The following is a 23,125-nucleotide window of genomic DNA, read 5'->3' as shown; positions in this document are numbered from 1 at the left end:
CAACATCATGCCCGTATCTCACCTTTACCAAGTCCCTAAATGCCATGCCCTTATTGTTTACCTTCTCATGGCCAACCAATGGTATCTTATGACGCCCTTTATCATTACATCAACACCTCCACCTCATCAACACCTCTACCTCATCACTAATCTTTTGTGGGTTGTCAATGCTCCTGAGGAAGACAAGGACAGGTACTTTGACATATACCCCCCTTCAAACATGACCGTATTAAGCAAACACTACCCGTGCCGTAACCATCACTTCCAACAATGGATGTTGGGCTAGTTCCAAATGTAAATGCACTAGCACCTGTGGATGTTGCTTATGATGATAAGTAGATTACTCTGGAGACCTTGTCTAAGGACCTTGTCATTGTTTCTGATAACCTTAATTCTTAAGAGTCTAAGTTGATAAGGAAATATGGTATCGGAGGACATGAGATGCCCTATATGATAACCCTATATGACAAGGATATGCGCTACAAGAGAAGGATGGATGCACTCATCACTCAACACTTGGGTTTTCAATTGCTAGTAGATGAGGACAAGGACACTGGAATAGGGACTTCTCGAGCTAGCACTTTAGGGGTTGGGCTGGTGCTGCTAATATGTAGAGCTGATTTCATTTTGTCATTGTTGTTTTATTTCTTTCCTTTTAGTTTTTAGTTTCTATGTCAGTTACTTCGGCTGGATACTTTGTTAACTTTGCAGTGTTCCTTTTCTTTGGATTGTTTTTGACTTGCATTTCCTATGACTTGAATGGTTTCAAGGCTGCTGATGGCATTGTTCTAGTTGTTTTCTTTGTGCTGTTATTGGTTACCTCTTGTGCTTGTTTTATTCATTGCTCTTTACCAAACGTTCAAAATTGAATATATTGGTATTACCAAACGTTTAGATGTCTTTCATTTCAATTCCACACTTCCAAATATACGTAATCCTTAGCATCAAACAATAGAAAGATAAAGACAACTTGCAAAATGATGTGAAGGTTGAATCTGGAAAAAAAAAACATGTAACCAATCAAAACTCACTAATTCTTAAAAGTGAGTTGGTGAGAATTGGTGAGACCAATATAATATTATTGAGAATTAGTGAGTTACAAGATGACCAAAATGAAATTACTTTTCACATGTTTGCCGACAAAAATAATACAAATATATGGCTTGATGATCATTTTCATTATGGCGATTATAATTTCTATGGGTTAAGATATAAATTTGTTTCAAAAGTTTTTACTAAGCATTAGATATCCGAAAGCTTTTTTTTTTTGGGTTTGATGTCATTTGAAAAAAGTTTTCAAATCATAGTAATTTCATCTTATATGTTATTTATGTCAAGGCTAACGGTTAATTGACCCAATGTGCTAAACTGACAGGTCCACGTGTTATTGACGGGGTTAATATATAAATTTATCCTGAAAGTTTTCACTTAGGAGCATAGAGTATTCATAATATTTTTTTGGGTTCAATAACATCACGTTGAAAGTTTTTAAATCTTATCAATGTTTTTTTTTTGGTCAAAGAATTGTTTTGGGGACAACTTTTATAGAAATACAAAGAAGGACTCAAAATATTAAAATATGCTAGCGTGTAGATCTTTGAAACTCCAGGCATTACAGTGCAAGTAAGCAACATGCATGGTATAGAGGCTGTATCACCCCATACAAAGGCTAAAGTTTGCGCCTCTATTTTTAATATAATTCTTAAATTGTGACATGTGGAAGCATAAAAGTTAAACTCAATCAAATAACGTTTTATAATTATTAAATTAATTTGACTAGTTAGTGAGTGATGGAAGGATATTTACAAAGAAGAGAAAATTACCTCGCCGACAAATTTCTTAATAAAGGTGTTTAAATCTGCATGAATAAAGAAAATATTTTTAAGAAAATTGTTAGGACCCAATTTAGCCAAAAAAAATATTTTGGTTCAAATTACAACAAATCGGAGTCCCTTTGTGTCATGGTTTTTTAAGTGAAAAAATAAAAGAGGGATCCAAATATTATGGAAAAAAAATTACTTCCATTATAATGGAAATAGTACTATAAATACCACATAGTTATTATGGGCAAAAAAAGAGGAAACCCCATCTCTTCCTTTGCCTTTGCGTGCCATAGAGTGGTTAAAACGGGCCAAGTTTATCGAGCCAGCCCTTTTAAACTCTTTTAAATGGAGAGCCGGACTTGTATTTTAGCTAGTTTAAAAAGAAATTGGACTTAAAGGGGCTAGTCCTATAGGGCTTAAAAATAAAAGGGCTAGTCCTTTAGGACCAAGGGCTAGCCCTTTTAAGCCCCTTTTTTTTATTATTATTATTATCAATATATTTATAAAGTTATAGATTAATCTTTTATGAATAAGTTTAAATTAGAAAAATATTTAGAAGAACCAATACTCAAGCTAAATAATTAAAAAGAATTAGATGTCTTGGACTTGTGGAAGAACAATTAAAATCAATCTTCAATTCTCTCAAGAATGGCAGCTGATATTCTTAACATTCTAATCACCACAATAGCTAGTAAATCTTCATTTACTATCAGTTTACATATCTTAACAAAGTGTAAAACTTTTCTTGTTCGAACAAATGTTTAGGCTTTTATTTGTACTTATAACTACTGCATAGTTTTATTTTAGATAAGGTAAATGAAGACAAAAACCTTAATATTTTTATCACTGAAGAAGAGATCACTTGTAGTAAAGAACAATCAAATATTATTGATCTTGATGATATTGATAAAGATGAAGATAAATATAATACTCCTTTGGTCCTTAATATATGACCCAATTGTTGAGTTGGTTTTGATTCTAAATATAAGACCCATTTCTCCTATTTATTAATTTTCTCTAAATTATCCCTATGGATACTCCCTCAACCATAATCAAATAGAAAAAGAAGATGGGGAATTAAGAAAGATGATTATGGTATTTTAGGAAAAATGTGTCACATTTCTTATAACTAACTAACTTACCTAATTTCCTTAATCTAATCAAATTAGTTAAATGAGTATTATATTAAGGATAAGAGGAGTAATGATGTTGATATTGTTAATCTTTAACTGCTGGGTTTTTATCTTTCTGTTTTTCGTGTTTTGTTAGATTTTGATTTTTTTTATTTTGGACAATAGTTTATTGGCATTTAATTTTTTTTATACACCATTAGTTTATTTTACTTATATTTATAATTTGAATAAAAAATCTTAGAAGTTTTGTTGTTTTATTTTTTATTTTAAAATAATTAAAAAGAATTTAAATTTTTAAAAATAACATAAAAGGGTCAGCTCTTTTAAGCCCTGAGCCTGTATGTCCAAGGGCTAGGTTTTAATAATCAGATAATTTTAAAATATGTGGGCTTTAAAGAGCCGGTCCTTTTAGGCCTTGCCCCTTCAAGAGCTAGTCTTTTAGGGCCGGACTGGCCCTTATTGATAGCTCTAGCGTGCCATGCTAACACACGAAAAGAGAAAGGCCAAAACCAAGTAGTTTCTTTTCATTTTGTTTTTCTCTTGTAAAAATACAAAGTAGTTTTCTGCGCATTTTGTATTACCAAACACAGACACACATTTTGCTAGGGCCACTTTGCTTAGGAGGTAGGAGGCCCATAAATGACTTTTGAAAATTTTTTTTCTTCAGTTTTTTAAAAATATTTATGCGGATTAGCAATTATTAAAGAACAGGACCAGACGGTCGAACCGGTTGAACTGTTAGCTGGGCTCCTCATTAACAGCTTGGTTTCGACAAAAAAACTGTTTACATGGTTGAGCCGGATTGGAACGGAGTTGAGCCGTCATTAAGTCAGAAACCGGAGTTGGATCGGGAACCGAAACGATTTTCAGAAACCTTGACGGTTTTTTAGTCTGACTAAAAAAATACTAAAAAAAGTAAAAGAAAGTAAAAAAAAATAGAAGAAAAATAAAAAATTAACCCCCTTAAATATCCTAATATATTTTTAGACTATTTATAACCATATAGTATTATTTTATTGAAAATTTCATATATCGTGATATTAAAACTGTGAGTCGCTAGTCTTTTTGTTTCGATATCTGGTCCATCTTTTAAAACAATATTTTGATTTGAATGAATTGATAATTTTTAATATCATTAAATATTTTAAACAGACATAAATTTAAATATATAAGGTTTTAATCCATTTTTAATGATTTCATTATAATTTTAGATTATTTAAATACATTTCTAAATCTAATAATTTGATATTCTTCATATATATATATATTAATTATATGTATATAATATTATTTAAATTAATTATTATGTTACTGGTCAGACTGAACAGTCCGACCGATGAATCATTACCTATTGTTCTTTCCGGTTCAACTTGCGTTCAGACTTTTAAGACATTGCAAATTAGACGTTCATTTACAGCGGACAGCGTAACTGATTGATTGAGAAATTTTGAAATTCTTTCAAATTCAGAAGTCGCTTCGCACCATTGCAACGGTACTATTCTGCAACGGCTTGATTGGGCTTCTATTAATCTATTGTTCTCTCTTTTGCTTCTCTGCTTTCTTCAATCGTGTGATCCTTGGTGGGCGAAGATCATCTTGCCTTGGTCTTCAGCTATTCTAATAACAAGGAATTGGATTGCGTTCGACTTCAGAAACGACAGCTGCACTGCACGATATTCATGATTCAATCTATATTTTGATTCTTCGATTCTTGGTACGCAGTTTTTCTTTTCTTTTGCTCTTCTGTTATTCTTTGATTTTCCCCCTTCCTCTTTGGATATCTTCTGGCGGAACCCAGTTGTTATAGTTTTCATTTGCTTCTTTGGATCCTCATTTTGGATGCGTGTACTGAAATTTGTCTTCATTTCGCCAGTGATATGCCTTATTTCTTTGCTCTGTATTTTTTATATATGTTCATAACTTGTTAGTGTCTTAGAGACTGGAGATTATCCTTGTTGCGTATTGTAAATCTAATCGGTGGGGTTTTTTTTTTTCCCCCATTTATAAACGTTTTTCCATTGCTTTTCCCTATCCATATTATTTTCGTCCTCAATTTTATCCCTCGTCCGCATCATTGTGATGTCTAATTGGAACGGGAAGAGAATAATCCATGGAGAAAATGAAAGAGAATCCCAAGCATAATCCAGGGAGAAAATGAGAGAGAATCCCAAGCATGGCTTTGTTGTTTCTGCGTGCATTTAACACTGATTGCAACATGGGCATTGCTTTGTTGGCATTGAAATTGTTTGCTTTCTTGCTTGTCATATGTTTTCGTTATCTAGGTGATGAATGAATGAACTATTTAAGAAGCAGAAATTTGATCTGAATTGGTACTTAATTCCCTGATCTGTTTCTAGCGGTAGATCGCTGTACACAGGATCTATATATATGCCATGGAATTAGTGATCTAAGTAATCTAGCCTGTGAAATGGCATCTAATTTGTCAGCTAAATTGTTTAATACAGCTTATAATATGATGCTAGTAGAAAAACTGGACACAAGTAGATTTTTGGGTTCTAGGCTCCTGATCATTTATTGATCTTACCCCCCAATAGTCCTGATTGTATGATGTAAAGTAGATATGAGAGGAACAAAGAAGAGAAGCCAAGAGATAAAAAGTAACTTCAATCATTTAGTGCTCAAGTTTGTGGTCAAAATGAAAATCCTAAAACTACTTGTAGTAAAATAATAAGAAAAATGAAAATAATAATAATAATGAGGGACAATTAATCTTTTGATTCCTCAAGTTAATCAATTATAACACAGTTCTTCAATTGTGACTTACTATGACTTAGTGTCTAAACTTTTTAACTCGTTAAAACTCAGTTCTTAATCTTTTCCAATTTAATAAATCAGTCCTTCCAATATCCTGTGTGACATGAAACACGTACAGCGATAATCAAGTTTCAAAATATTGTTGGACAGCTTAGATAAATCACAGGACAGTCCAACTATCGAAGAATAAAAAACTCTAAATCACATTATACAACTATTTCAAAAAAAGTAGCTGAAGAAAATTGATATTTAGTAAATAACTTAATATTGTTTTAAAAAAACACGAAACATGTACAGAAATAATCAAGTTTCAAAATATTGTTGGATAGTTTAGATAAATCACAGGACAGTCCAACTATTGAAGAAGACAAAACTCTAAATCACATTATACAACTACTTCAAAAAAAAAAGTAGCAGAAGAAAATTGATATTTAGTAAATAGCTAAATATTATAACTAAATAATGTTAGTATTCTCTTCGTATTATATTTTTCTTGCTTTGGACAGAGGCTCCTAGTTAGTGTGTGTACTCTTCATCCGAAAAACAAAAAAATAAATAACTAAATATTGCAACTTTACCACAAACCTTGTCAATGTTTCATAGTCTGTGACCCACTTCTTTTGAAAATATTTGCGAGAGAGGGAAAAAAACAATATTTGTCAGAATGAGAAGATTGGTCCACCTCTGCTTTCTGTTTGAAAAAAACAAAGATAAACAGAGCCAAAACTCAATACTCCAACTCTTGCATATCATAAGTGATATATTTATGCACACTCAAAATGACGAAAGAAGGGGAAGAAATCCAAGTACACATTATATATGAATGCAAGATGGGATGGCTTTGCGTTTAACAAAATAAAGCATTTTTCAAGAAATAAACAATTCAGAAACTCAACATCAACAGTGATTAGAGGTTTCCTTTCATTTGACGTCAAGTATACATCTAGTTGTAGGTTTGAGCTTTGACTTTGATTTTCCACTTCACGAATCCTTTGGGTTCGAGTCCACTCACCAATTCTAGTCTTCTCCAAGACATGACAATAAGTCTGGTCTCTAGAGAGAAATTCCTGGCTTGTTAATGAATTAGAATAGACGATATGCTCCTTTTTCCTCCTCTTGGACAAGCCATAACTCACCCGATGTGTTTCATCATAACATGACTGAATGATCTTTTTTTCTTCTCTAGTTCAAATTGTTTTAGACATATCATCTTCTACAAGGCAGAATTTATCCACCTACACGCTTACTCACCACCCATATCATATTCCATTAGCCACTTCAGCATATTTCATATAAGTCTTTTGCCACATAAGACATTAAAATCATTGATTTATTAAATTGGAAAAGATTAAGGACTGAGTTTTAGCAAGTTAAAAAATTTAGGTGTTGAGTTATAGTTGAGGGATCGAGTTACAACTGAGTTAAAACTTAAATGACTAGAAAGATTAATTTTTCCTAATAATAACAACAACTAATCTTAATTAGAAATTATAATAAATCCTAAAAAATGATAAGTCCAAATAAAATCTAAAAAATAAATGAAAAACTAATGAGATATTGCTACATCATTTCCCTTGGGTTGGAAGAACTCGTAATCGGAAAATTAGATAGCCGGGAGTAATCGATGAAGGCAGGTCTACTTGGCAGAAATCGTCCTCGATGATCCTGTAGCATTTGAATCGACACGGCCTTTCGAACGGATGAGGTAGTGGTGGATAGGACTTGCTGGAGTTTGCAACTAGTACTTATCATGCTAATTTATGCCTGACCTCACCTTGAGTGTTGTGAAAACAAAAGGAACAATGTCTTAATGGATTTAGTAAGGTGAGTAAACAAAGGGGATAAGTATAAGGTCAATAGGTTGCTGTGAATTGTATCTTTGAATAATTTGGAGTAGGCTCATGATGGATCGATTAACTGATTTATTATAATTAAATTCTGCTACAAGTAAGACTAGATCCCAATTATTTTTGGAGGTATCTCCAATCAAGCTTTGGAATAGGTCACCTGTGGTTGGTCACCTCTATCTAACCATCATTGGTATGGGTGAAGAGCGAATGAAAATTGCCAAAGAGGCTAGAGGGTTTTTCAAAAATAGCTCATTGTCTAAGGTAATGGTGCTAGGTAAACCATGAAGACTCACAATTGAATAGCTTGGTAAGATGAGAGGCATCAGTCGTCCTGCTATATGGCACGAAGCAAGCCATCTTTGAGAATCTACTAATTACAACATTAACTTGTTCAAGGCCACGATCTAAGAGAAGTCCAACAAAACATGCCATTTAGTAAGGTTGTGGCCTTCTAGATGTTGAAATGTGAGCAACTAAGAGGAGACGCTCAAGTTTCTTAACTCCCATCTATAACCTCTTGATACATGAGTCTAAAATTAGGGCACGACATATACTCATTTCTTAACCTATCAAAACCAACAATGCTAATAATCCTCAAGGTATTGAGGAGGTAGACTCGCGTGCTAAAGGACATCGGTTAGCTTGTTCTTAACCTTTGGGCAATGTCACAAAGGTCAATCCCTAAATGAACTTGACCCATTTATCATGCTTGGCGTTTAAGTGCTAGTGGGGGTTAAGAAACTCGACTGCTTGGTGGTTCGAGTGTAGGGCGAATTACTGGGGTAAGATGGGTGGACTTCTTATCATGTGTGGACTAAAAGCTTTGCGTCATTGGGCTTCTCATTGAAAAAGGCTATAGGATGGTCGTCTGGGCTAATGATGACCCAGTAACACTGTACATCAAGGATTGACCATTTGTGAAGTTAACATGTATGTTGAATAAGATCCTTTGACAAACAAAGAACAAAAAAAAAAAGAAGAAAAAGAAAAAGCAGTGGTGAATTAATGAAGGTGTCAGACCAACTCAGCATAAGGAATGTTAATTGGATTGCATTGTCGGAGCAAAGTCTAAACATTAGTGTTAGAATTTGAAGGATTGAGAGTTGAGAGAAATAAAGGGTTCAAAATATTATTAATTCTTGAATAATACGAGTATAAATGAGTCTTTAAAAGGCAAACCATAACCTAACAAGCTAATCCTAGAATTTTATCTAATCCAATCTAATCCTACTATCTCAGATTTATTCTTTTATGATATGATAATACTATAATCCTAGACAATATCCTAATATAATTCTAGATGACTGAATGATTACTAAAACATAATATTAATTAATTCCAGTATATTTTCACACTCCCCCTCAAGTTGAAGATTTGGCTTGAGCACGAGATTTAGATGTGAATTGTAGTATTCAACTTAAGTTGTAGATGACCAGTTGACTGGAAGTCGGCATTGGAGCAAGATGATCCCAATGGGGAGGCATGTGATAGCAAAAGCAACGTAAAGTGGCGTGGATATAGATGGAACCAGGAAGAGACTGCAAAGGCAAAAATCTGAATGGAAGTAGATGTACTGTGAAGGCAAGAATCTGGGACAAAACCGGATAGATTGCAAAGGCAAGAATCTAGATGAAACTGGATAGACTGCAAAAAGAAAGAATGTGGATGGAACCAGAATGATTGTGAAGGCAACAACACGTGTGACAACATGTCAGGCAAAGGTAGGTAGATGCCAAAAAGATGCAAACTGGAGGGAGAAAGTCTCTATGGCTTGAAGCTTAGGGATTTTTGAGGCAAACAATGATGAACATGACTATCCAAGAGTGATTTTGATCACGAACTCAATTCGGAAGCGACTGGAATGCATAAGCAAATAGGTGTGACTAGACTCGTTACCAAAAAAAGACTTTAGGCGACGACTTTCGGCGGTGATAAAAAAAGTCGCCGCTGAAATTCTATTTTCAGCGATGACATTTTTGTCTCCACTGAAACTTCTGGCTCAACGGCAAGAAGATTGGACACGAAAGAAGGTGGTCACGAGTTCGGACCTTGAAGAAGACACATTTAAGATGAAAATATTTGGATGATGACGTGGTGGGGAGGATTGATGTGGCAATGACGCGGAGGTGGCTGGTAATGATGTGGCACTTGTTCGATGATGAGGTGGAGGTGGCTTGTGATGATGTGGCAGCCGGCGACGATGACGTGGCGGTTGGTGGTGATGACGTGGCGTTGGTAAAACCAATTCTTCTTAGGCATCACTTTCAGCGGTGACTTTTTGAACATCTTTTTTGGTGGTGACAACAATGTCGCTGCCTAAAGTGTCTTTTAGCTACAATAAATATCGCCGCTGAAACTTCTAAAAGCCACCGCTGAAAGTGTCTTTCAGTGGTGATTTTTTTAGCCGCCGTTAAAAGTTTTCAACCACGGCTACTACGGTAACGACTTTTTAGCGGCGACTTTTATATTTTCAGTCAATTTTTTTGTAATGATTAGAGTGAGCATGTCCCTTTTTTTCCTATTTCTTTTTTCACAAAAGTTGTGAAAGAACCTGGCTTTGATACTATGTTTGAACTTGAAGAATTGAGAGTTGAGGAAAATAAGGAGTTCAAAATATGTAGACTCATATGCACTCTTATTAGGTAAACTATAACCTAACAAATTAATCCTAAAATCTTATCTAATCTTAATATTTCAGATTTATTCTTTTTAGATTATCTAATATTATAATCCTAGCCAATATCCTAATATAATTCTACATGACTGAATGATTAATAAAAACACAATATTAATTCTAGTATATTTCCGCAATTGGAAAGTTCTCAAACTTACAGTCTGCTGTAATAACAATCGTAGAGCATAGCCCATGCTAAGAAAAACTATTGTTATAAGACTCACCCGCATGTGCAAAACCACTCTCTAGATCTTCTAATGATGTAAAGTGGCCATAATAGGATTAATAAATATTTTATTTTACAAGAATATTGTTTCATTTAAACAAACATTGTTTTTTTTTCAATTGAAAGTGTACTTATTGCAAAAACAACAAAGCAAATCAAAACAAGTAAACTCTCATCACCGTTCGTCTCTTCCTAAAAAAGGTGAAGGGTACAAACATTCTATTTTAGCCCGACATTTAAACAAATGTTAAAATAAAACAAATTAAGACATTAGTTCTTAACATGCCAATATATGTATATTCTTGGCCTGACATTTAAACAATCAAATCACAGGTTTGACTGATGTTAGTTCTCGAGTTCCAATCCTTTCGATGCCTTTTTCCCCCCCTCACTCGCTTATCTTCCTGTTTCAGTCGGTGAAAACATAGAGAGAGACGGTGAGAAATTTCTGGAATCAGAGGCTTGCGCACGCATTCATGGAAGAAAGGAAAGTCTTCTTTCCGTCGCTGGTGAGTGTCAGAATCACCGCCATCATCTCCCCCTCTGCTCAAAATCTTGGGTGACTGTTTATTTCCCTTGATTTGCTTCTTCGATTGGTCTTCGTTTGTTCTATTTGTTGATTGTGGGTGAGCTGTAATGAATTCGTTTCTTCTTTCTTTCGTTTCTGCAAGTATAGTTTTGGCTGTTGTGGGTTGACATTGGAAGGAGATTGAAATTCAAATAATAAGTTGGAGAATTGGAAAAAAAAAGAAAAGAAATTGTTTTGCTAATTCCATTCGTATGCATGATAGATATTTGATAAAATGTCTATTAGGGAAATTAAAGTTAGAATGTACTAGAAAGGATTAAAGGACATAATTCCTGTTATGGATTTGAGATAATCTTGTGTGCCCACTGGGTGTTTTGATGGATGTTTGATAGAGAAGGGACTTAAATTGAAAGTGATTTTCTTAAACTATCTTGATCGTGACAAAAAATTGAGATATGTTATGTATGATTGTGATGCAAATCTTATGTAACGGTAAAATTTGGAAGTCCTATAATCTTACACTAATTGTGCTCATAGTGGAATGCCCTTGAAGTGGTTGTTTAATACTTGAAAAGGAGACCTTATGGAGTTGGGAATAAAATCTGTTGATGCTAGTTTTAAGGGAAATTATAATGTGGGTATTTTTGTTTATTTTTCTGCATTGAAGACTGATATATGCTGCACGCTTGAACAAGGAAAATGTTTGAGATAGACTTGTAATAAAATGTATGTAACAAACCATTCTAATGGAAATATTGATTTGATTATTGTTTTTCATTGTTCATAGAACAGTTTTGTTTCAATACACACACACCATAAAGCCTATGAAAGGAAATTTTAAAATAAAGCTTGTGAATATTTTGCAAAGACTTTACAAGTTTGAATTTTCAAAATATGCAAGATGAATTTTTTTAAATTGAAAGAAAAGATTTGTTATAAGATTATCGGCATGTTTTTTATTCAGAGGAACTAGGCACAAAGCGCCAGATATTTGTGACCTTTGGGTTGTGTCTGTTATTTGTAGCATTTGAGCTACGTTGGATATTCGTGACCCTCGGGCTGTGCCTACTATTCGTGACTTTTGGGTTGCGCTTGTTATTCGTAGCTTTCAAGCTACGCCGGATATTCGTGACCTTCGGATTGCACCTGTTATTCGTGGCTTTTGAGCTGCACTTGTTATTCGTTTTGTGTTAGTTCCTCTGACAGCACAAGCTTCTAGGAAAACATGTTTTCCTAATCATTTTGTTCATTGAAAACAAATTTGTTTATAAGATCTTGCTTAAACTGAATTTATAGTTATTTTCTTTAGTTTTTATTGTTGTTGAATACAAGTATGGTTATGATAAATTCATAAATAATTTTTATACGTATATCATGATATTGTTTATTTATTCTGTATTGTGAAACCTGCACGGACATACAATTGCGCACATTTAGTCCAAGTATTTTATTATATGTTTTGGAGTATTACAAAAAAGAATGACGAAGGTGTCTCGAAACTTCAATGTTTCAAGAGGTTAAAGTTGAAAATTTATACTACCTCCGGTCCTTAATATAAGACCCTTGTTTGATTTTTATTTTGGTTCTAAATATAAGACCCCAATCTACTTTGTCTCTCATATTTACTCAATTTTCTAAGATAGTCCTTTTAATAATTATAGTTCTAGTCAATATACTTATTAGCAAAGATATTTTATGAGAGACAACACCTATTTAGGACATATAACTAACTCAACTTACTTCTTTAATCTTATCAAATTAATCAACTAACTCTTATAATTAGGACTGGAGGTAGTACAAGGGTAATATAATAATGCTACTTGATATTATATTAATAGAGTGATCTTTTAGATTGAAAAGGGGAAAAATGGTAAGATTAAAAGGCTTATGAAGTGAGGACACCTTGCACCTAGTGTCAGTCATGCTTTGGTTTGTTGGGGCTTGACAGAATTTGTCAACCTGGCTTTGATACCACTGTAAGGAATTGAAAGACACGTAGCGTAAAATAACTTTAAAATTTTTTAATCCCTTGTCCGGATCTACCGATTGTGTTTAAGTCAAGTAGTAAGAGATGTTACCTACGGTATTCGAATCGTTGGTGGCTCGGGGATTCCGAAGTTCATCCCTATGCTCTCCTTTTGTTCGTGAGAAGTCGACAACTCAGATCGGCTTTCTCTACCGGTATTCACACGAACAGCGTTCCAATCACGAACGACGTGCTAGCGCCTCTTGTCCTTCTAGGGCTTTTTCGAGAATCCGTCCTCACCGTTTCTATTTTGGCCGTTTCTTATCTGCAAACCTTTTGCTCTCTCACACACCTAAAACCCTAACTCCTAAATATCAAATATATAGGATGCTATCGGTATTATGAAGGATATTGGATTTCAGAATTAATCCTAAATTAATTCCGAAATTAATACAATATCATAAATACAGTTTATATTAAATCCGTCCCACAGATTTAATTCACCTATTCATTTAATTCAAAATAAAGATATGACGGAATTATATTTGATTTATTCTAATAAATCAAATTTGAGATATTATATTATACTATATCAATCTAGAATTGATATAGATTTAATTTATCCCAATAAATCAAATCTAAGATAGCATATCAATCTAAATTTCAAATTTAAAAGTGATAGAGATTTAATTTATCCTTATAAATCAAATCTTATAAATATCTCTTATATCATATAATATATATACGCGAATTTATATATATATATATATACACGTCCACCCTAGATTATTCATTGAATCTGGACATATCTTAGATTCAATGAATCCGGACATCAGCTAAAGCAGCAACCCTTGCTCTGTTTCTAACTCGTAGGTCAACTTCGCCCTTCTTTCAGCTTCCTATTGTCCTTTGGATTAGTTCTGCCCACTGGGCTTTTGTTAGTTTTGAATAATTGCTATTATGTTCCTGCCTTGAGTAGTAACATTGTTTCTTTTTCTTATTTGGATAAGGAAGGTTATACTTCCATTGCTGGGAATGGTAGATGTTCTATTTATCGTAATGATGTTTTCTATGCTCATGGTGATTTGCATGTTGATCATTATATATTGAATTTGGAGCAACTCAATCATGGAAATATCTATAACATAACCACTAAAAGGGTCAAACCAAACGATTTGAATCCGACATACCTCTGGCACTGTTGTCTGGGCCACATAAATGAGAAATGCATTTCTAAACTCCATCAAGATGGATTTCTCAACTCATTTGATTTTGAATCATATGATACTTGCAAGTCTTGCTTGTTAGGAAAGATGACAAAGTCACCTTTCACTGGGCACAGTGAGAGGGCCACTGATTTGTTGGGCCTCATACATACAGATGTGTGTGGACCGATGAATACAAATGCCAGAGGAGGTTATTCGTACTTCATCACATTCATAGATGATTTTAGTAGATATGGGTACATCTATCTGATGAAACATAAATTCGAATCTTTTGAAGTGTTCAAGATATTTCAAAATGAAGTACAAAACCAACTTGGCAACACAATTAAAGCCCTTCGATCTGATTGGGGTGGTGGATATTTGAGCCAAGAGTTCATTGATCATCTTAGGAGTTGTGGGATAGTCTCCTAATTGACTCCTCTAGGAACACCACAATGGAATGGCGTTTCTGAACGGAGGAATCGAACACTATTAGATATGGTTTGATCCATGATGAGTCGAACAGATCTTCCACCGTCCTTTTGGGGCCATGCCCTATAGACAGCTGTGTTCACATTGAATCGTGTTCCATCTAAGGCAGTTGAAAAGACTCCGTATGAGATATGGACTGGGAGTAAACCTAGTTTGTCTTTTCTCAAGATTTGGGGATGTGAGGTCTATATTAAGCAACAAGCCTCAGATAAATTAGCGCCCAAATCCTCAAAGTGCCTTTTTGTGGGATATCCTAAGGAAATGAAGGGATACTATGTCTACAACCCAGCCGATAACAAAGTGTTTGTTGTCATAAATGGTATCTTTCTAGAACGAGAATTTATCTCTAAACGAATCAGTGGGAGCAAGGTACATCTCGAAGAAGTTCGAGAGCCACAAGACACCACAGAACTACAGATGGAAAACAGAGATAACTCACAACAAGTTGTTGAGACTCCTCAAGTCACGCAAGGTCCACGGAGATCTAATAGGACACGGCTTCAGTCTCAGAGATATGGATTTCTGATTTCTGACAATCGTGATGTGTTGCTCATTGAGCATAATGAGCTGACTACCTATCAAGAAGCTATAGTGGGACCAAACTCTGAAAAATGGCTTAATGGCATGAAGTCTGAGATGCAATCCATATACGACAATCAGGTTTGGACCTTAGTCGACCCGCCTGAAGGTATAAAAACCGTCAGGTGCAAGTGGGTTTTTAAGGAGAAAACCGACATGGATGGCAATGTAAATGTCTTCAAGGCATGACTGGTTGCAAAAGGATTTACTCAAACTCATGGTGTACACTATGATGAGACTTTTTCCCCGGTTGCAATGGCCAAGTCAATCAGAATCCTCCTTGCCATTGCAGCATATTATGACTATGAAATATGGCAGATGGACGTCAAGACAGCCTTCCTTAATGGAAAGCTCCTTGAGGATGTGTACATGACACAACCTGAAGGGTTTGTGCGTTTCGAGGACTCTGGTAAGGTGTGCAAGCTTCAAAGGTCCATTTATGGATTGAAGCAAATATCTTGGAGTTGGAATCATCGTTTGATGAAGTAGTCAAAGGGTTTGGATTTCTTCAAAATATTGATAAACTTTGTGTGTACAAGAAGGTTAGTGGGAGCACAGTTGTGTTTTTGGTACTCTATGTCGATGACATCCTACTTATTGGGAATGACATTCCTACCTTGCAGATTGTCAAGTCTTGGTTAGGAAAGTCTTTCTCAATGAAAGACTTGGGTGAAGCCACCTACATCCTAGGAATTAGGATCTATAGAGATAGATCTAAAAGACTTCTAGGACTCAGTTAGAGCACATACATAGACAAAATACTGCATAGGTTCAGTATGCAGGAATCAAAGAGGGGTTTCATACCCATGTCTCATGGTATTCACGTCAGCAAGGATTTGTGTCCTAGTACACCTGATTAGCGAGGTCGCATGAGTAAGGTTCCATATGCCTCGGCCATAAGATCTATCATGTACGCCATGTTATGTACTCGACCGGATGTCTCGTTTGCCTTAAGTATGACTAGCAATATCAACAGGACCCTGGTGAGGGCCATTGGACTGCTGTCAAGAATATCCTTAAGTACTTAAGAAGGACTAAGGACTTATTCTTGGTCTATGGTGGATTGGATGATGATGCAATTGACCAAGACGACCTTAAATCGCAATCGAGATACATATTCCTCCTGAATAATGGAGCAGTACTATAGCGGATTCTGCAACGGAAGCTGAGTATATAGTAGCATCTGATGCACCTAAGGAAGCCGTTTGGATTAGGAAGTTCATTACTGAACTTGGGGTGATACCTACCATCTCAGATCCAATAACTTTGTTCTGTGACAACAGCGGTGCCATTGCACAGGCCAAAGAGCCTAGGTCACATCAAAGGACCAAGCATATACTCAGGCGATTTCATCTCATCAGAGAAATCAACGATAGAGGTGATATAAAAATATGCAAAGTAGCAAGAGAAGACAATGTTGCTGATCCTCTAACAAAGCCGCTTGTGCAGGCAAAGCATGAGCGTCATGTTAGGTCAATGGAAATTAGACAAATTAATGATTGTACCTAGTGCAAGTGGGAGGATGTTGGAAATTGTGCCCTAGGGGCCAATCATTGTGTTATGAACATTGTTGATTTATGAATTTCTTAATTATGTTATCATATTATTTATATGTTTACTGTGATGATTATCCTTGGATAACTCATGATTTTATCCTAAATGTCCCTGGTCGGTCATCTATGTGGGAGCAGAGATGAAATAAGACCAGTATGACCTTGAAGATGTATAGAGATATAAATCAAAGTCATAGGCACACGTAAGAGTACAAGGTGTTAGACCGACCCGCTATGAGAGAGCTGCATGGGTTAAGTCATAAGCTTTTCTCATATACAAACCATGTCCCTATGCCCTTTGACCTGAGATCATTATGGATTCCTACATGAGAAACGCTCAGCTTTGACCTAGTCAAAAGTCACTTTTGATCGAGTGATCATAAGGACTATGTTTAGGCTTAGTGGTTTTTCAATCTAGGGTGGACGTGTATATATATATATATATATAAATTCGCGTATATATATATTATATGATATAAGAGATATTTATAAGATTTGATTTATAAGGATAAATTAAATTTCTATCACTTTTAAATTTGAAATTTAGATTGATATGATATCTTAGATTTGATTTATTGGGATAAATTAAATCTATATCAGTTCTAGATTGATATGGTATAATATAATATCTCAAATTTGATTTATTAGAATAAATCAAATATAATTCCGTCATATCTTTATTTTGAATTAAATGAATAGGTGAATTAAATCTGTGAGACGGATTTAATATAAACCGTATTTATTTAATTGATTTCTTATCAGATTACGCAATATATGATATTGTATTAATTTCAGAATTAATTTAGGATTAATTCTAAAATCCAATATCCTTCATAATACCGATAGCATCCTATATATTTGATATTTAGGAGTTAGGGTTTTAGGTGTGTGAGAGAGCAAAAGGTTTGCAGATAAGAAACGGCCAAAATAGAAACGGTGAGGACGGATTCTCGAAAAAGCCCTAGAAGGACAAGAGGCGCTAGCACGTCGTTCGTGATTGGAACGCTGTTCGTGTGAATACCGGTAGAGAAAGCCGATCTGAGTTGTCGACTTCTCACGAACAAAAGGAGAGCATAGGGATGAACTTCGGAATCCCCGAGCCACCAACGATTCGAATACCGTAGGTAACACCTCTTATTACTTGACTTAAACACAATCGGTAGATCCGGGCAAGGGATTAGAAAATTTTAAAGTTATTTTCCGCTACGTGTCTTTCAATTCCTTACAGTAGTATGTAAGGAATCTTTGATGAAACATAAATCCGAATCTTTCTATTGTGGTATGTTTTCTTTTCCAAGAGGTTCTGAATTATCTGCTTTGGCATAATTTTTATTGAAGTATTATTGATTGAATTTTCATTTCTTTTACACATATCTAAAACATTTATTTTGTGAAAGTATTTCTTGTTTTTTTTTATTTTCTTATTTATCTAATATATCTTTTGTGGAACAATAATTTACTATTTATCTCTCTTTTCTTTTTTTTTTTAATTTAATAACACCCCTCCTAAGTCAGTTAATTCTTTAATTATATATCATAAACCATAATGGATACTAAATTCCAAAATAAATGAATTTGAGGATGTTACATATTTTATAATACACTTTACACTATGCAGCATGCAGTACTATTTATTCCCGCGGCCATGAGGATGATTCTCGCCAGCCAAGGGTACATTTCGCTGAGGGATCAACGACCCACATCTCCTGTTGTGCAATGAAAGCTTCGGAATCTTTGATATCCTGATTCTTTTGACGGCAGTAAAAGATTCCAACACTTTGGTGTTTCGATCGATTCTTTGGCCGGTGCGAAAACGTTCCCCATTAGATGAGTAGTGAGTGTATGGCTCGGCTCATAGAGTGCCATCTTATTCCATTCTGCTATGATCAGGAGAGCCCTTTCATCTCCCTTTCAACTCATCCATCTATTGCAAGCATGTTCTGCTTCAAGAGCTCTTATTCAAGGAAAGCAGGTTCACCGACAAATAATTCTCAGTGGTTTACACCAAAACCCCTTCTTTAGAACCAAGTTAATCCAAATGTATGCTGATTGTGATGATTTGAATTCTGCTCAGATTTTGATCCATAAAATGACGCAGCCTAATGTGTTTGCATTGACTGCCTTCCTTGGATTCTACTCGAGGCACCGTTTGACAGAAGAATGCATTAGAACTTATTGCCAATTAAGATTGATGGGTATTGTACCTGATAGCTATGTGTTTCCGAAGGTGCTTAGGGCGTGTGCTCAATCATCATGCTTGGATGTGGGTGCTCAGGTGCACAAAGATGTCATTATATTTGGGTCTGAGGTTAATATACAGGTTTGTAATTTCATTATAGATATGTATTCAAAATGTGGGAACACTAAGAGTGCCAGACAGGTCTTTGATGAAATGTCTGAAAGAGACGTTTTATCTTGGAATTCAATTATCTCAGGGTACGTGGGTAACTGGTTATTTAAGCAGGCTGTGGAGATGTTAGGCTATATGAAACTGGAGGGCTGTGAGCCTGATATTGTAACTTGGAACACTATAATGGATGCTTATTGTAGGATGGGACTCTCTAACGAGGCCTACAAAATCTTCAAACAAATTAAAGATCCTAATGTCATCTCATGGACAACAATAATCTCGGGCTACACTAGTATTGGGAAGCATGAGATTGCGTTGGAGATTTTCAAAGATATGGTAAATAGTTGGACAGTTTTACCTGATGTGGATTCTCTTTCCAGCATCCTTGTATCTTGCCGGCACTCAAGGGCTTTGGAAAGGGGAAAAGAAATTCATGGTTATGGAATCAAATCGATAGCACAGGACACATTTTACAAGTCTGCTGGTGCTGCCTTGTTGACGATGTATGCCAGTTGCTGTAGAACTCGAGATGCTGAAAAGGTATTTCATATAATGGACAAATCTGATGTTGTGACGTGGAATGCCATGATATTTGGTTTCATTGAACTAGGTCTTGGACATTTGGCACTTGAATGTTTCAGAGAGATGCAAATGAGAGGAATTAAGAATGATCACACGACAATATCAACCGTATTGCCTATTTGCGATTTGAGATCTGGAAAACAGATTCACGCTTACTTCATGAAAAGCAGTTTCAATTTTGTAATTCATGTTTATAATGCTATAATTCATATGTACTCAATATGTGGATGCATTGCATATGCACATTCCGTGTTTTCTGCTATGTTAGCCAGGGACGTGGTTTCATGGAACACAATTATTGGAGGCTTTGGAATGCATGGGCTTGGCCAGACTTCTCTAGAGCTGTTGCAACAGATGGATGGTTCATGCCTTAGACCCGATTCAGTGACTTTGTCTTCTGCACTTTCAGCTTGCAGTCACTCAGGACTCGTGGATCAGGGGATTGAACTCTTCTACAGAATGACAAAAGGTTTTGGAATAACTCCCGTAATTGCCCATTATTCTTGTGTTGTTGACATGCTAGCACGTGCTGGTCGGCTTGAAGATGCTTATAATTTCATTAACAAAATGCATCTGAAACCTGACAAGCATATTTGGGGAGCTTTACTAGCTGCATGCCAAGATCACCAGAACGTTACTGTTGGTGAGCTGGCTGCAGAGCACTTGATCCGTTTGGAACCTCATGATGCTGGTCATTATGTGACACTGTCAAATATATATGCAAGGGCTGGAAGATGGGATGACGCTGAAAGAATAAGAAAGCTGATGGAAGACCATGGATCGCTGAAGCCATCGGGAAATAGTGTGATCGCCCCATAAAGTTAAAGTAGAAAGGATTAAGAGTTAGTTGAAAACTGATAACTTTCTAATTACCTTTAAAGCATAACAGTGCACTCACTGTCAAGAAATTCCCCTAGCTTGATATTTCAGCTTTAATTAGCATGATGGAGAGAATTGAAATCAGAGTTAAAAGGAAAACGCATACTACCTCCAGTCCTAATTATAAGAACTAGTTGACTAATTTGAGAAAATTAAAAAAAAAGTTAGTTAGTTATTTGTAATAATAAGTATTGTGTTTTCTAAAATATCCTTGCTAATTAAGTGTGTTGGTTAAAACAACCATTATTAGGAGGACTACCGTGAGAAAAAATGTATAAATATGAGAGACAAAATGGAGTAGAGTCTTATATTTAGGATCAAAATAAAAGTCAAACAAGGTTTATATTAAGGACCGGAGGTAGTATGATATTTATCTTAATGATTTTTCATGATAGTCACTTTTGCGTGTCCATTTTGCTGTTTATTCATTGAAAACGGTGTGCAAGAATCGTCTTATGGTTTGTCACCAGAGAGGGAGGATCGCCTGAGCTCATGTTCTATAGGCTTGTCTCTCATGGGCTTCTTGGTGGATCCAAAAAATCTACCCCAGGCCTAACTATTAATCAGTAATTACATCCCGTAGAAACTCCTGGGTTACATTCTTTCTGGCATTTTCTGTGAATTACCCAGAGAACGTAACTAAACGTGTTGATTAACACACGCAGGTCGAGCTAACGGAGGAGTATTTTTGTTGTTTTTTTTAAATGTCAAATTTTTAATTTGAGTTTGTTTTTCTCTCTGTCATTTCTAGCTTTTAAACGCTTAAACTGGGTAATAATAATTTCAGGATTTTTTTTTTGAAATTTTCCTACATTATATTTAACTACACAGATAGGGGGAGGAAAGGGGGGTTAATGACTGCATTTTGGAATGAGTTAGAGGGGGAGTCTAGGATGTTTAGGCTAAAGACGGTCAAGAATTAAAAATATCACACTCGTTATTGTAAATTAATTGCAATTTATTATCGCATATCAAGAAAAATGGCAAATTGTACAATTTTGGGAAAATTAATTTTTAGTTCTTCAACTTTTAATTCATTTACAACTCAACTTTTGACTTTTTCCTTTTCATCTTTTCTAAGAAAATGATCCTTAACAATTCAACTCACAACTGAGTCATTCTAAGTGGAAATTAATTAAGAGCTAATGTGTTTGCCACCTCAACATCTCCATCATCATCAAATAAGAGTGAAATTAAAAAAGGACTATTAAATATCTTACAAATGACTTGTAATAAAAATCAGAATCAGAGTGGTAAAGCTTCATGTGTGTGTTATTAGATTCATGATGTTGGATGAAAATGGAAGAGGTTGGTGTTGGTTCAGCCAAGCCTTCCAGTGAGAGTTTGTTTTGAATTAACAACACAGTTACTGCTAATTATGAAAGTTGGGTTGCTTTCAATCTGTCTCTATTAATATGTTCAGGTTCCCAGTCCCACGGATATGCTTCTTCCCATCGATTCATGCATTTGCCAGTTTGTTCTAACAATAGCGCAGATCTTCATGCAAACTGCCTTGTATACTCCAATCTTTGGAAAAGCCACCCCTCCCTTTCCCATTTTTTCAGTGCTGCTTCAATACTGCTACTATCTGGTTTCCTCTTTACACGTACACTAGAGCCCCGCTCCTTTGTGGCAATTTTTCTTCTCTTGAAAAATTAAAATGTCTGCCCGTAATTTCCATAGTACTCATTACAAATCCACGTCATTCTCCTTGGACGATATTATTCCTCCTAATCCTCCAATAAAGACAACTTGCAAATGATGCGAAAGTTGTAGCTGGTAATGCTAAAGTCTTAATCAACAGAAAGTAACCAATCAAAACTAAATGATGTGAAATGTTTTTTTTTTTCATTCCACATATAATTGAAGACTAATATAATATTATTGAGAATTAGGGAGTTACAAGATGACCAAAATGATGTTTCTCTTCATTAATTTTCACATGTTTGTTGACAAAATTAATACATCTATATGGCTTGATGATCATTTTCATTATGGTCATTATAGGATTGAGGTGTAAATTTGTTTCAAAATTTTTTTTACTCAGAAAAGTTGGTTATCTGAAAGGTCTTTTGGGTTCAATATCATTCTCAAAAGTTTTCAAATTGTAGTAATTTCACCCTAACCGTTATCTAGGTCAAGTTTTTCTGTTCATTGACCAAATATGCTAAATTGACAAATATTATTTTTCGGGGTTAAGATATAAAATTGTTTTGAAGGTTTTCACTTAGAAGCACAAAATATCCAAAAAAATTTTGGATTATCACCTTGAAAGTTTTCAAATCTTAACAATATTTGTTTTGGTCAAAGAATTTTTTTGTGTGCCTATCTTCTTAATATTATTCTTAAATTGTGACCTGTGGGAGTATAAAAGTTGAACTCAATCAAATAACATTTTATAATTATTAAATTAATTTGACTAGTGAGGGAGTGATGGAAGGACATTACAAATAAGAGAAAATTATCTCGAAAAATTCTTAATAAACACGTTTGAATTTATATGAATGGA

The 23,125-nt window shown here is 35.0% G+C and overlaps 1 protein-coding gene across 4 annotated transcripts; it reads left to right on the top strand.

Moving 5' to 3' along the window:
• The first annotated feature begins 4,408 nt into the window (after window positions 1-4,408).
• Window positions 4,409-20,645, top strand: LOC114721355 (pentatricopeptide repeat-containing protein At5g39350-like). Of its 4 annotated transcripts, XM_028907174.1 has the most exons (3): window positions 4,409-4,670; window positions 10,895-10,990; window positions 18,424-20,645. In XM_028907174.1, the coding sequence occupies exon 3, from the start codon at window positions 18,688-18,690 to the stop codon at window positions 20,554-20,556; it is 1,869 nt and encodes a 622-aa protein (XP_028763007.1). In that variant the 5' UTR covers window positions 4,409-4,670; window positions 10,895-10,990; window positions 18,424-18,687; the 3' UTR covers window positions 20,557-20,645. The 4 variants fall into 4 exon arrangements, with proteins under 4 accessions (XP_028763007.1, XP_028763010.1, XP_028763009.1 ...); XM_028907177.1 differs by lacking the exon at window positions 10,895-10,990; XM_028907176.1 differs by lacking the exon at window positions 4,409-4,670 and having other exon boundaries at window positions 10,980-11,040.
• Window positions 20,646-23,125: the final 2,480 nt, after the last annotated feature.

The sequence above is a fragment of the Neltuma alba genome, unplaced genomic scaffold, assembly GCF_004799145.2.
Source record: "Neltuma alba isolate B1F8T4 unplaced genomic scaffold, ASM479914v2 tig00012032_pilon, whole genome shotgun sequence".
Classification (NCBI taxonomy): domain Eukaryota; kingdom Viridiplantae; phylum Streptophyta; class Magnoliopsida; order Fabales; family Fabaceae; genus Neltuma; species Neltuma alba.
The sequence above is the reverse complement of the archived record's forward strand: the minus strand, read 5'-3'. Positions and strand labels throughout refer to the sequence as shown.